Source organism: Nelumbo nucifera, chromosome 8 (assembly GCF_055504915.1).
Source record: "Nelumbo nucifera cultivar China Antique chromosome 8, China Antique-T2T, whole genome shotgun sequence".
NCBI classification, from domain to species: Eukaryota; Viridiplantae; Streptophyta; class Magnoliopsida; order Proteales; family Nelumbonaceae; genus Nelumbo; species Nelumbo nucifera.
In genome coordinates, this window is record NC_142656.1 from 47,469,473 (window position 1) to 47,483,798 (window position 14,326).

At 35.5% G+C, this 14,326-nt stretch overlaps 1 protein-coding gene across 2 annotated transcripts; it reads left to right on the forward strand.

The window, feature by feature from the left end:
• Positions 1-740: 740 nt before the first annotated feature.
• Positions 741-11,037, forward strand: LOC104609044 (putative clathrin assembly protein At5g57200). Of its 2 annotated transcripts, none has more exons than XM_010275235.3 (15): positions 741-1,066; positions 1,191-1,260; positions 1,625-1,722; positions 5,213-5,351; positions 5,465-5,592; positions 5,727-5,822; positions 6,080-6,130; positions 6,461-6,526; positions 6,637-6,702; positions 6,829-6,909; positions 6,996-7,076; positions 8,253-8,435; positions 8,523-8,601; positions 9,084-9,211; positions 10,163-11,037. In XM_010275235.3, exons 1-15 carry the CDS (start codon positions 977-979, stop codon positions 10,550-10,552), a joined length of 1,746 nt encoding a protein of 581 aa, XP_010273537.1. In that variant the 5' UTR covers positions 741-976; the 3' UTR covers positions 10,553-11,037. The 2 variants fall into 2 exon arrangements, with proteins under 2 accessions (XP_010273537.1, XP_088749434.1); XM_088893308.1 differs by having other exon boundaries at positions 748-1,066; positions 8,256-8,435.
• Positions 11,038-14,326: the final 3,289 nt, after the last annotated feature.

The following is a 14,326-nucleotide window of genomic DNA, read 5'->3' on the forward strand; positions in this document are numbered from 1 at the left end:
GTTAAAATTTTTATTATTTTTTCAAAATAAAAAAAGCTTGGTCTGGTTTACATTTAGCTCAAGGCTCGATATGCAGACTAGGCCAGATTGTGACACAACACGGGCCCTCACGAGCTCAAGTTGTGGGTTGTGGACTGTACCGGACCAACCCCCAAAGTATCCCAAAGGAGAAAAGCATAATCTGACTCGACTTAAAGGGTGGCACGACCCACACTTTGCACGGACCGTGTTATACCGGCCCAAAACGGCCCAATTTACACTTGTAGATAATGGATTCCTTCCAACTACTACTAGTTTTATTAGCCGCCTTCTAAGTCAAATATTCAAAGAGCTGAACACTTATTCCTTTCCCTACTTTTTCCTTCAATTGAAACAAAGCTCAATGAATGGGTAAGACACAAAATACATTGAAGGATTGTTCACTTTCCGAATATGGATAGAGTTGGCTACCACCTTTTTTTTAGCTTGGGGAGCATATTACACCAGGAAATTAGGAGTAGGTTTGCACCATTCAACAGCAGGCAAACTATGAAAGCCGAACACTTGTCTGGTCGGGCTGACTTCATTGGTCGGGCCATCAAAACCCGAAATCCAAACCATTGTCGTCCCTACGTCCTTATGTCAAATTTTCTGCATGCGGGGCGCTCCGGTAATTTCACTCTCTAACAGTTATAGAAAGTGACTTTTTCTGTTCGAAATGATTAAAATAACCTCGGATATATACCAACACCCTTTTTCTTGCGCACATTTTGGAGAGAAGAGTGAGAGAGAAAACGAGAGGGAGGGAGAGAGAGAGAGAGAGAGGTGACAACGTTGGTTGGAGCCTGGAGGAAGGGAATCACGGTTACAATAACCAGGGAGCTAGAGAAGAACATCTCCTCCTCTCTCCTCTCGTTCTTCGACTTACAGACTAAATAATTTACAGAGAAAAAGGTTGGTATATAGGGATAAAGTTTCTGTGGGTTTACAGCAGCGAATGGGAACAATGCAGAGCTTACGCAAAGCCTACGGAGCACTCAAGGATTCCACCAAGGTTGGCCTCGCCAAGGTTAACAGTGAATTCAAGGTCCGGCTCTTTAGTTCTTCACCCATTAATGGATTATATATGGATTTGTTGCATTTTTTTTTCTTTTCTTTTCTGTTCTTTTCTGCTTGTTTTGGATTTTGATTTGCGTTTCGTTTGATGGAAGGACTTGGATATTGCAATTGTCAAGGCAACCAATCACGTCGAGTGTCCTCCGAAGGAACGGCACGTTCGAAGTGAGCACAGTCATTCTGTACATTTGATAATGGATGCATTTGTTGCATTTCATTTCTATGCGTTTTTGTTCTGTGATTTCGTTGAGTTTAGTTGATCATGCATGGTAGGAACACCAGGTGTTTGATTAATTTTCAGATTATTATTTTGGGTTTCTTTTTAACCATTTGTGGATATATAAAGATACGTTTATGTCGTTATAGGCTGAATTTGCATTGGAATAGTCTTCTGGATGATCAATGATATTTTGCATTAAGGAAATGCATCTGAAATTCATCGAAATGGGTTTCAGTTGTTTGTTTTATTTCTTTGTTTGTGCTTGTTTTATTCATTCATTTATATTGATTTTTGGCTGATATGTTTCAGAAATTTTTTCCGCGACCTCTATTGTGCGTCCACGAGCAGATGTTGCCTATTGCATTCATGCACTTGCGAGGAGATTGGCCAAGACGCATAACTGGATTGTAATCCATCCTAACCTCTCCCCCTTTTTTTTATAAATTCAAGTAATCTATGTACGATGAAATTTCTGACTCAGAGCTATTTATTTTTGTTTTTGTCTATTGATTTTGAAAAATGATTTCTTTAAAAGACTAGTGGGGATTTGTGCCATGCACATGGAATTTGTTAAGCAAAAGTCAAACAATAGAAACACATAAGATTATATAACTGTTTTATATTTTTAACTTTTTAAATAATTAATAATTATTTATATTTTATTTACCACTTTTAATAATTTTTTTGTGATATAAAAATAACAATAATTAATTTCAACTAGGGTTTGACCAACTCGACCCGTGTTGCTCAATTTTCTAGTATTTCCAATCGGCTTTGGTTCAACAATTTTCCAATCCAATTAGGTTGAATCAGTTTTGCTTTGGCCATTTGTAAATCGACCAAAATTGAATAACCTGACCATAGATATTTATTAATATTTTATATTTTTAATATGGAAAAGTGGGAAAATTCTCATATTTCTTAGCCTAAAATATTTTATATCATAAATTTAATTATTAAATTTATTTTTTTAATAATGTCACTATATTTTTTAAATTTAAGTTTAAATATTTCGAATTGATCGACTAAACTAAAAATCGACCCAAATCGATGAATTGACAAGTTTTCACTAATTAGTCGGTATCGAGTGACCAACTCCCTAACCTGACCAAGTTGATTTGGTTGGCCAAACAACCTACAACCAAGCCAAACCAACCTATGAACACTCCTAATTTCAACTCAATTAATAGTCTAATAATAACAATAGTTTAATCTCCAACAATTATTGAAAATTTAGACAAAAAAGACACAATTATTGAAATTACATTGATAACAAAAATACAATAAAGACTAAAAATATATTAAATTAGTCAATAGATAGTTTAATATCAAATAATAGTTTAATCCCTAATAAATATTAATCAATAAATTATAAAAAATACAATAAATATAATAATTAAATTTTAAGAGTTAAATAATAGTAGTTTAATCTTCAATAATTATTGAAAATATATTTATCACAAAAAACAATAAATAATTACTAAAATACAATAAATATTAATTTTAGTATAGATAAATATATAATAAATATAGATTAATATTTTAAAATTATTAATAATAAGTATTATTTTATTGAATGCTATTTTCTAGAGTTATTAATTGATATAAGTGAAATTAGTTATTTACAATATTATTTAGTTATTTAAATAATATCATTATTTAAATTCTGAAATATTAATAATTTATTGAATTTAATAATTCATAAAATTATAATTTATACTATTATAACATAATTTCGTTATTAATTCTGTAAAACATTAAATTATTATTAATTTGAATATTATGTTATAATTATTATTATTATTATACGTTTAAGAATTGTTTTTAAATTTATTACATAATTTCACTTTTTTAACTATTTAAAATCTAGTTATGTTAAATATTTTGTTATTTAAATAATATATAAAATATATAAAATTTTTCATTATTTGAATTTTATTTATTTTAAAGTTATTACATAATATTAAATATTTTGTTATTTAAGATATTTAGTTATTGAAATATTTAAATAATATTTTAATTTTTTAATGTTAAATTTTTATTGTTTGAATAATGTTTAAATTGAATAATCCAGAAAATCATAATTTTATTGTTAGTACATAATTTTGTGATGAATTTTGTAAAAATGTAGAATTATTAATAACATGAATATTATTAAATCTATTATAATAATTTTTTGTGTTTTAATAAATATTTTAAAATTATTATATAATTTTTTAGAATATTTAAATATTTTTTATATTTTTAATTCAAACTTTCTTTAAATAGATATAGATAAAAAGTGGGAGAGAGGATAAATAGGAATTAGAGATAATTTAAGAGAAAATTGGGAAAATAGTCTAAGAGAAATTATAGGAGAGGATATTATTTAGGTTATTGACAGGAGAGAGAGAAAAAGATTTTAAGAGAGTATCTCATTGGTTATTTGAGAAATGATATGATATATATATATATTATATTATATTTCATTTGTGGCATTTTGTTAGATAAGTTAAAAATACTTAATGACAAAAAGAAATTAACTAATTCTATCCCACTATTCCTCAAATTTTCAAAATAAAATCTGACTTCTGTCAAAATAATGTGGAGGAAAAAGTCAATAAGACTATCCAGAAGCACAACCATGACTCATGAATCATAACTCGAAGATAACACCGACAAGGGAGTGGTTCATCAAACTCTTCATAAGAATAAAAAAACGTAGAATACAAAATACCAATTGCTTTGTTTAGCTCAAGCTTTTGTTTTTAAGCCATTCTCTCGGGGACATTAAACTGAAATATATTGGCAAATTATTGAACACCGACGGTTCCGACACAGGGGTTTTGGGAATTCAAACTGCTGATCTCCCAATACTAATGAAACAGAGAAGAGTTCAAGAGGTCGAGGAAAACCTTTGTGCAAGGATTTCTCTTCCGATCAAAGCTCGCATAAGATCCACTTTGTTCTGCTCTATGATCTCAATGTGCATCATTCAGTTCTACTGAGATTTTAGAATCCATTACTTCATGCAAGTCCAATCCATTTCTTTCTTGTCAATCATGTGCCCTAGCGTTGAAATCAATAGGTGGATACAACGACTTTCAATTCTCAGAAATTCATCATGCACACTCTGACTCTGCTTCTCCGTCGAGAGGAAGAGCAATCTCCCAATACACATACAGAAAGAAAGAAACTCATGAAAAAAAGATCGGATTATTTTACCAAATGGAATTGAAGGTTTTTAGAGAGGTCAGGACCCATAATCATCAAACTCTGTTGACAGCTTCTTCGATCAAGTCATCAAGATTGTCAATGATGGATACTCTAAAAACCCTCATTAAGAAGCTAGTTGTGGGTGCCTATAAATTCAGCCACACTGGTTACGAGTATAGTCTGTTCCTGGGGCACCGCCATTGAAGAGCAGAGGAGAAGACGCAGTACGACTGGACGAGAGATGGAACAAATGAGATATTAAAATGGGTAAGGATGATTTATGGAGAGAGGAAGGAGTAATGGAGTTTGAGCAAACTTCGGGTTGGATGGATAAACATGAGAAAAAATAGCATATCAGCCGATAAAAGGGTAATATTGGGTTTTAAAAAATGTTATACATGGTGACGGTAAGGGTAAAGTTAGTAAATTGTCAGGGGTACTTTAAGAAAATTGCCCTTTTAATATTTTGCAATTGTTGTATTTAGGATCAGTGGATCACCAGTCACCGATGAGATATACTTTTATTAATGTTGCATGGACATGGGCACAGGAGTTTGAAATCTGACGGATTTTCAAGATTCGTGATTCCAGAGTCCATGCAACACTGGTTCTGAAGCTTCACTGATTCTTATTGCAGTTTAATGCATCATTTACATTTATGATAGTCTGTTTTGTTAATCTGTTAGTGATTTTGTGCTGCAGGTTGCTTTGAAGACATTGATAGTTATTCATAGAACATTGAGGGAGGGTGACCCAACTTTCAGAGAGGAGCTTTTAAACTATTCACACAGAGGACATATACTCCAAATATCCAATTTCAAGGATGATTCAAGTCCTCTAGGTGAGTTTGGCTGTTAATGTTTTATACTGGATTGCTGGGAAGCTTTTTCCTTGATGACAATTCTGTTTCTGTTGGTGCTTCCTTCTTAAATGGACAAATTGCCATTAATGCAGCTTGGGACTGTTCTGCATGGGTCCGCACATATGCGCTCTTTCTAGAAGAAAGACTTGAGTGTTTTAGGGTTTTGAAGTATGACATTGAATCAGAGCGTCTAACTAAATCCTCACAAGGGATAATCAAGGTATGTGTGTACTGCACTTGCCTGGAGCAGGGCCCAAGTTTTATTTCAGTTTAAATTTCTCTTATCAAGGTCTCTACTTTGCTAATCTTTTTTTTTTTCTGTTCTTTCTCTGTGTTTATGTATGTTTATTTCAGCAAGGGCATAGTAGAACAAGGCTTTTGGGTAGTGATGATCTTCTGGAGCAGTTGCCTGCATTGCAGCAGCTGCTGTACCGCCTTGTTGGTTGCCAGGTAAATATTAACATGAACCTCCAATTATTACTGGTTCTTCACAATGTGGAAGTCCACATTGATGTGTCTGATACTGATATTATTAGCTTCCAAGTTGGTAGAGTATGTGCATATTGACACCATGAATTGGAGGTGAATATTTTTCTTATTCAATAGCTAACCAGCTACTATCCAAAAGGGGAAAAAAACATTTGTTTTCTTTTTCAAAAGATTAGCTTTTCATCAAATGGGTGACCAAGTTCCTTCTCCTTTTACAGCCAGAAGGACTAGCTTATAACAACTATCTTGTGCAGTATGCCTTGGCTCTGGTATGCATCTTCTCTTTCTATTTCTCTTACATTTAGGAGTCTCAAATTAGAAAGTTTATTCAAGTTAGAATATTTTTCTTCATTTTTTCCAATTTAACAATCATATTGGATGCTTCATATATATATATATAGCCCCTTATTTCAGAACTTTTAACTTTCCTTGTAAAGTAGACTTGTCAATTCAGTTTTGGGGTTCAAGGCTTGGTTTTGGCTTCTGAAGTTTCTTATCTGATCTTTAAGAATGTATAACAAAGGGTCATTACTTTTGGTCTGAGCTGGTATACATTTTTACATTTGTAACCTGTCAAGTTTTTAATATTGGATCTGCAGGTATTGAAGGAGAGCTTTAAAATATATTGTGCCATCAATGATGGAATCATCAATCTTGTGGACATGGTAAGGTTATAACTGATTATTCTATCTAATATCTATGCTTTTTGAATTGATGGAGATTCATAAATAGCTTAGTTTTTCCATTTGATATTAACTTTGGTAGCTTATTGCAGTTTTTTGACATGACAAGACATGATGCAGTCAAAGCCCTTAATATCTACAAAAGGGCTGGTCAACAGGTTTGCAATTGATGCTTTTATATGGCTACCTTGCAAGCCAACTTCGCTTTTTTTTTTCTTACTATGCACTATGTTACTTAGAGGTTCTTGTTAAGATTGCCTTTTTCTATAACCACCTTTGGACAGGCTGAGAATCTTGCTGATTTTTATGAGTTTTGCAAAGGTTTGGAGCTTGCTAGGAACTTCCACTTTCCAACTTTGAGACAGGTTCCTTATCTTATTTTAAGAAAAAGGTTTTACCCAGAAGTAATGATTATTGTTTATGCATGTAACTTTTTTTCTGTAATGAACAGCCGCCTCCTTCTTTTCTTGCAACAATGGAAGAATACATAAGAGAAGCACCTCGGACAGGTTCTGTTTCAAATAAGAGGCTGGTGGGTTAACTCATCCATTGAATTGTAAAATTGTTTTCCAAGGTTCAATTGCAAAATAAATTCAAGATATCAATTTTTCCCTACAAAAGTTATCAATTTTGGTGCCATTGAATTCCATTCTCTCTTGCTAGTTATTGGGTTTTCGCAATTCGTCTAGTTGAAGGTTTGGTATTCTTGTGCTGCCTTGTTAACATCCAATATTTGACTGACCTATATGAGCTATGCATGCATAATGATAAGATGCTACTAAAAATAGTTCCCCATGATATATCATCACATAATCATTCTGGTTCACCTACTTTTACCCAGTAGCTCTGGTCCTAATCCATGGTGGTGCTGCAATATTGTTCCTTAACTGAAGCCAACAGATATGGTCTTTGTGAAAAATGGCAAGAACAAGGAGCTAAAATTTAATGTTGTCACACTAGAACTCCACTTCTTATTGGAATTTCGATGTACTAGTTTAGTCCTTAGATTGAAATGGTGACAATGTCTTTTCTTCCTTCTGAGTAGTACTCCTTGCATATTGTTTATTGGGGGTCCTTGGTGGGAAGTTCTTGCCATAAAAAAAAAAGCAAAAAAATATATTATGGTTTTGTGATTCTCAATCAAGAAATTGTAGGCATAATGCTAGGTTTTCCATGTACATCAATCTTTCTGTCTTCTTTGTTGTTAATCTCAAGATCTTTGCCTTTTAACTTGCATGAAACCTTATCATTCCTTTAATCATTACAATATGAACTCTTACATGAATTCCTACATACATATGAACTTTTGTGCAATTATTGAAGATGATTATGTACCAAAGTATTTCTTTGGAATAACAATTATTGAAGATGATTATATACTTGTCTTGATTACCATTCAAATCGCATTAGTGTATGTCATCCATTATCATCATATTGGTATTTATAATGAACTGAGATCATAATTATTTTGTTTTCACTATGAACTTGCAAGTTATTGGTCTTGCCTCTGTATTTCACTTATTATCATTTTTATCCAAATTTCCCTCCCAAAGCTTCGGATTAAGAACTTATCATGTTTTGTATACACAACACCAATGACAATTTAACAACTTATATGTATTCTTTGATGTTTTCTCCCCTTGTGGTCAAGTTCCAGCATGGGTATTGACCCTTCTTGGGTTATTCTTGATTTTTTTTCTTAACCTAGGAGTATCATGAGAGGCCTGAGACCCCAGTGCATCCAAAACAAGAACCTTCACCTTCAGAAATTGTTCAACCCATTGAAGAAGCTGAGGTTAAAAGGCCAATTGAAGAACCACAAGAAGAACCTCAGCCTAAGAATGAGGTTGAAGCTCCCCCACCGCTTATTGAATATACTGGAGATTTACTGGTGATTTACTTGTATTCCCTTGTGCTTCTTTTTGATGCTGGAATAAAACTTCTGTAAACAATATCTTCTTTATACTTCCTTTTGCAGGGTCTTAATGAGATAAATCCCAAAGCTGCAGAACTAGAGGAAAGCAATGCGCTGGCTCTTGCAATTATAGATCCATCTGGTTGGTTTCTATATTGATAATTAGGAAAATTTTGATTATGTATTTCTGGTAGATCAAAACGCCACTTTAACAACATAACAGCATATGCAGAGACTAAAGACTTAGGTTATACAGTCAAATGATCTGCATCTAACCATCCATTCCTGTAGACTTACTTTTTCTTCATTTTGACATTTAGACATGGTTAATTATCCAAAAAGATATGAATGGAGAAAATGGTAAGTAGCATGATCAACTAGAGCTGCAATATTATCCCTCCTTGCATGGATTTTTCTATGCTATTGGGCCCTCTTTATGTTATACCTAATTGGTGTGATAAACTATTGGACCATCTTCATGTTGTACCTAATGGGTGTAATAAACATTTATTATGGGTTAAGATTTGTTATAGTGTCCCTTTGCATATCCTAACTATTTGAATTTTTGTTTGGTGTTTCAGAGTTGGATATCAATCAAATCTCATTATTTGAAAAATATTTCAGGGCTTGATCCACTATCTTCAACAAGTCGGGAATTGGCAGCTCTTGGTGCCCCAAATGCTACAGGATGGGAACTTGCGCTGGTGACTACGCCAAGCAACAATACCAGTCACTTGACAGAAAGCAAATTGGTTTGTTTTCTACGTAGTTAAATCTAGCATTTGTGCACTTTTACTTGCTAGGAAAATGTGATCATGGTAGGAAGACTTGGTAAATGATCTGACTAAGCCTACAATTTAGACTTTGGTGCAATGTTTTCAAACGGCTGTTAATCCGGATGGTTGGACCGTTCGGCCCGGGAACCATTCAGGCAACCAGTTCCGTTTTACCCCAAACCTGACCCCTGGCCAAAAACCGTTGAATTGGTCAATCGATCCATTCAACCTGTTTAAATGGTTTTTGGCAATTTTTTATTTTAATTTTTTGCCAGAACAGGCCATTCGTTCGAATCAGACAGTTGAACCATCGAACCAGAAATCAGTGGCCAGAATGGTTCCAGTTCCGGATCGTTTTTTAAAACATTGCTTTGGCGAGTTGGAACATTTTATGCAGTGGGTCAATATTTTCCATTGTAGAACATACATACAATACACACACGAAACATTTTAATTTGATCCATGAACATGTTATCTAGATATGGTTTAGCTTTGACTGTTAAACTAAATAAGTTGGAAGAGTTTCTAGGAGGCATTACAACTTCTTGTGGGGCATTAGGATATAGCTTGTACATTTCCTGAGATATTTTATAAACATAAGTTGGCTGACTGCTAGGGGTGGATTTGAGCTGAGCCGAGCCAAATAGCTAGCAATTCTAATTCAGGTTGCCAAAAAAGTATGAGGCTCGATTTAAACCGAGCTTCGAGCCGAGTTCGAGCCCAATTTATAGGCTCATTTGCTAATCCACCTATGAGTTGACTGATTACAACCAATAGGTCAGCTTGCTAGGTTTGCTTACCTTGAATTGATTAAACATTATCAATTTGGTGAACCATGAATATTGGATTATTTAAACAATTTCACTTGACAAATATCACACATATGGTTCCTCTTTTCTGATTATGCATGGATTTCATTTGTTTCAGGCTGGTGGGTTTGACAGGCTCTTGCTTGATAGCTTGTATGAAGATGCAGCAGCCAGGAGACAACATCAACAACAGGTTGCAGGGTATGGGGTTGGCATGGCGGCACCTAACCCATTTGATCCACAAGACCCATTTTCCATGTCCAATAATATAGCACCCCCAACTAGTGTTCAGATGGCCTTAATGACTCAGCAGCAACAACAACAGATGCTAATGCAACAGCAGAAACATCAACAACAGATGATGATGATGGCTCCACCCTACCAATATCTCCCTCAATACCCTCACCAGCCAATGCAGCAGTACATGGGGTCCAACAACCCATTTGGAGATCCATTTGTTGGCTTCTCGCATGGTGGAACACCACAAGGAAACCATAGTTTAATCTAATGGCCATTTTTTTTTCTTAATTGCTTTTTTTTGTTCTTTGGGCTAAAATGGGGAGGGGGATTATTTTGTTTCTTGTAAGGTTTGGTAAGTTCATTCTTTGTTTCCTCAGCAGTCCTGAATTTTTTTTCTTTCTTTTTGTATTGAGGAAACACTGATCATTGCTTCCAAACAGTTGGATGTATTCTTTGATCAATCTTTAACATGTCGCTGCACATTCTCTGTTGGGAGGCTCTCTCATATGGACTGGGTTTGGCTTGGCAGATGGCTTGGGCTGGAAAGACCACTAAAACCAGATGATGTTGGGTTGGTGCTTTGTTAATTGTTATGAACTAGATGTTCAATCATCAATGCACACAAATCTGGCCATGAGCCCTAGTTGTTGAGAATGTATGCAATATTGATGGGTTACCTGACTAGGGGTATTCTGGTCATTGTGTAAAATTGCGACACCATATATGTTGGAATGAAGACCCCTCTCTTCATAATTTTTGCTTCTTCCTGACATGTTTTTCTCTTCTATTTTCTTCTCCTTTCTTCCTAGGAAATCTAAACTACCTTAACAAAGTTGGTATTCTTTTTTCTTATCATTACCACGGCAGTAATTTTATTAATTTGTGAAAAAGAATAGATTTGCTAATGTCTTTGCTATTCTATTTGCTGACCTCTATATCAAGTATGCCTATACGTCAATGGCCATATAAACTATGAAGCCTCTTAATGATTATCCTTCAGTCCCTCTCTACTTTCAAATCTTTTGTAGGTAGTGACTTTTCCTACTCTCAAACCCTAGGGTTGCATGTGTTCAGCTTTGATTGAGCCCCTAACCAAAATTGCCCCATCATGGTTCCTAAAATCTCCCTTAATGCTTGAAACTTATGGGTTGCTCAATCTACAGTTCTCAAAATTGTCCATAGGCCGGGTTCTCCCTGTCTACACGTGGAGACTGGAGAGAGCCCTATAACAGTAACAGTGCTGAAAGCATGATTGTATAGACCAACGTGTCATGACCTGTGGAGAGAGAGAGAGCCCTATAACAGTAACAGTGCTGAAGGTATGTCTATAGAGACTGGATCTGCTCTTCACACGGTGCCTCACACCGATCTCACAGGCACATCCCATCGTGTATTGAAAACATCTTCCGTATTTATATGTTATTATTCACGAAAGATGTTTCCAATTAATACATGATGGGATGTGCCTATGGTCATTCCACCGTGCATTGAAAACATCTCCCGTATTTATATGTTATTATTCATGGAAGATGTTTTTAATTAATGCATGATGGGATGTGCCTGTGAGGTCATTGTGAGGCTATGAGGAATAGATCCCAATATAGAAAAACATGTCATGACATGGGGGGAGAACCCTAAAAACATTAGAAGCTGTCAAACGTGGATAACCAAAATTTTCTCCCAATAAGCATCCATCTTTAAGACATGTTTGCCCACATGCAAGTCCCAATATTCCAAAAATTGTTCTTGGTAAATTTCTTAAACTACTCTTACTATTTCCCTTACCATTAGCATTTCTGACAATTGACTAACACTACCCCTATTATTTCTAACAAACAGGAAGACGAAAAGGATTATTTTACCCTTTATTTTTTTTCAAATTTTCAAAATAAAAAGAAAGAAATGCTGAACTCAGTGGCTCTTAGGCGATCTCAGCACTTATATCCCTATCATTTTTGCACCTAAAAACCCCTTTGATAACAATGGCAACAATGAGCACCGTCGAGTTGATGGCGGAGAAAGCAAAGGGATGAAATGGCAACAATGAAAACCCCTTGATCTGTACGGTTTTGATGGCGGATAAAGCAAAGAGAGGCCTTGCGAGAGCTAAACGTTGTGAACCATGGGTGTGGATCTGATGAACGCCAAGCTAATAACAAGAGTAAACTTACCTTATGTATCCTGATACGCAAGGGAGAGATTTCGATCAGTTTCAATTGCGGCAATGATGACCGGGGATATATCAGAGTTTAGTGAGAGGAAGTTAATTTGTTCTGCCTGCCAGAGAATCTACCATTTGTCGCCGCTATGACGTCTAGTTCGAGTTCAGGAGTTTGAAGACGATGGTGAACAATGATCCAAAATGCAAAAAAAATGAGGGAAGGGGTGGGAAAAAAGATCCGAAAAATGAGGGAGAGAGGGGAAAAGAGAGAGAGAGAGAGAGAGAGAGAGAGAGAGAGGTATTGAAAGAGAGAGTGAGAAGACAATATGTCGTGTTCAGATCTGCTGCTACAACTCATTGTAGCAGCGACGGCGATGACCCCCCTTCAAACGAAAATAGAGGAGCATTGCTGCAATGAGTTGCAGTACCTTTCATCGTCGCTCGAACCAGAAGAAACGACGACAATTTAACCTTTGATCTCTCTTCTTCTCTCACACTTTCTCTTTTTTTTTTCTTCTCCTTCTTCTCTGGCTAGTGGGACCGGCACAACCAAAACCAGTTGGCAGGCAGTCATAGGCAAAGGTAAAGAGGTGGAATGAGATAAAGCAGAGACGGTGCTACTACAATTTCTGGCTGAAACGGTTTCATGCCCCTACTGTATAACTAACCTATAACTTCCACTCCGCTGCAACCTGTAACTTCTGCTCCGCTGCAACTTCCTCCGCCACCGTGTACCTGATCAGGAATTGTCATTCAACGTGCAACTTCCAGTTTCATGTAGTTGGTAATTTGAGCTGTGGATTTGAGAGAGAGAAGAGATCGGAGGCTCTTTGTTCTCCAATGCTCGGACTTGTATTGCAGCTGCTCAAATCTCTATTCTCTGGAAGAAGAAAAAGAAGTGGAAGGAGAGAAAGAGAGGAAGAGAGAAAAGAGATCGGAGAGAGGACTTGCAGTCTCTGTGTCGGACTGAAAACCGCTCTTCTCGTTCCCATGCGCATGCTCGTTGACTCAGTTATCCATCTCCATAAAGAAGGGGAAAGCGACCAGAGACAGAGGTGGAGGGGGAGGTCTGAGAATGGAGTGGGTTCATGACTCAGGGGGGACGAGGGTAATATTGGGTCACGTGGGTCACATTGCAGAAATTGTAACGAGCATTGACGGATGCTAACAACAGGGTAGAGTTAATCAATTACTAGAAACAGTAAGGGTAGTGTTAGTTAATTTTCAAACAGTAAGGGTACATTTAGTCAATTTTCAAACAGTAAGGATAATTTAAGAAATTTACCCTTTAGCTCTCGAACCCAAAAAGAAATCTATCAAGGACTATAAGCACCATGCTAGCCGAAGCTTTGTGGAATAAAGGGCCTTACAGTCAATACCTCATTGCACTTGCTTTTTTGCAAATTTGATCCCTTTCAATTCAGTTAAAACTTGTGATAATTTGAAGGGCCTTTTTTTGCGGTATTACATTTACACAAATTAAAGAGGATTTAAGGGGCAGGGACACCATGGCGCACATGCTGTCCGTATGATGATCTGAATTCAATTTGTTTATAATTGGGCCAAATATGGACCCAGCCATATCTAATCCAATATAATCTGATTCAATTTGATTTAAATATATATGCTAATAAATTCAAATATTGTGCTTTCACTACACTTTTATAGGATTGTTTCAAGCATAAAAAGTGGCATAAAAAATAGGTTCATTTCATGTAAATAAATTTCAATTAACTTGGTTCATAAATTATAATATCAATGTTGTTTTAGTTCATCTAAAGCATAAACACTAGGGCAATGCAATCATCATAGCTATTGCGCTCCATCCCTCTTTAATGGGTACTCAAATAATGCTAAAAGGTTTATTCTCAAAGAAGACAA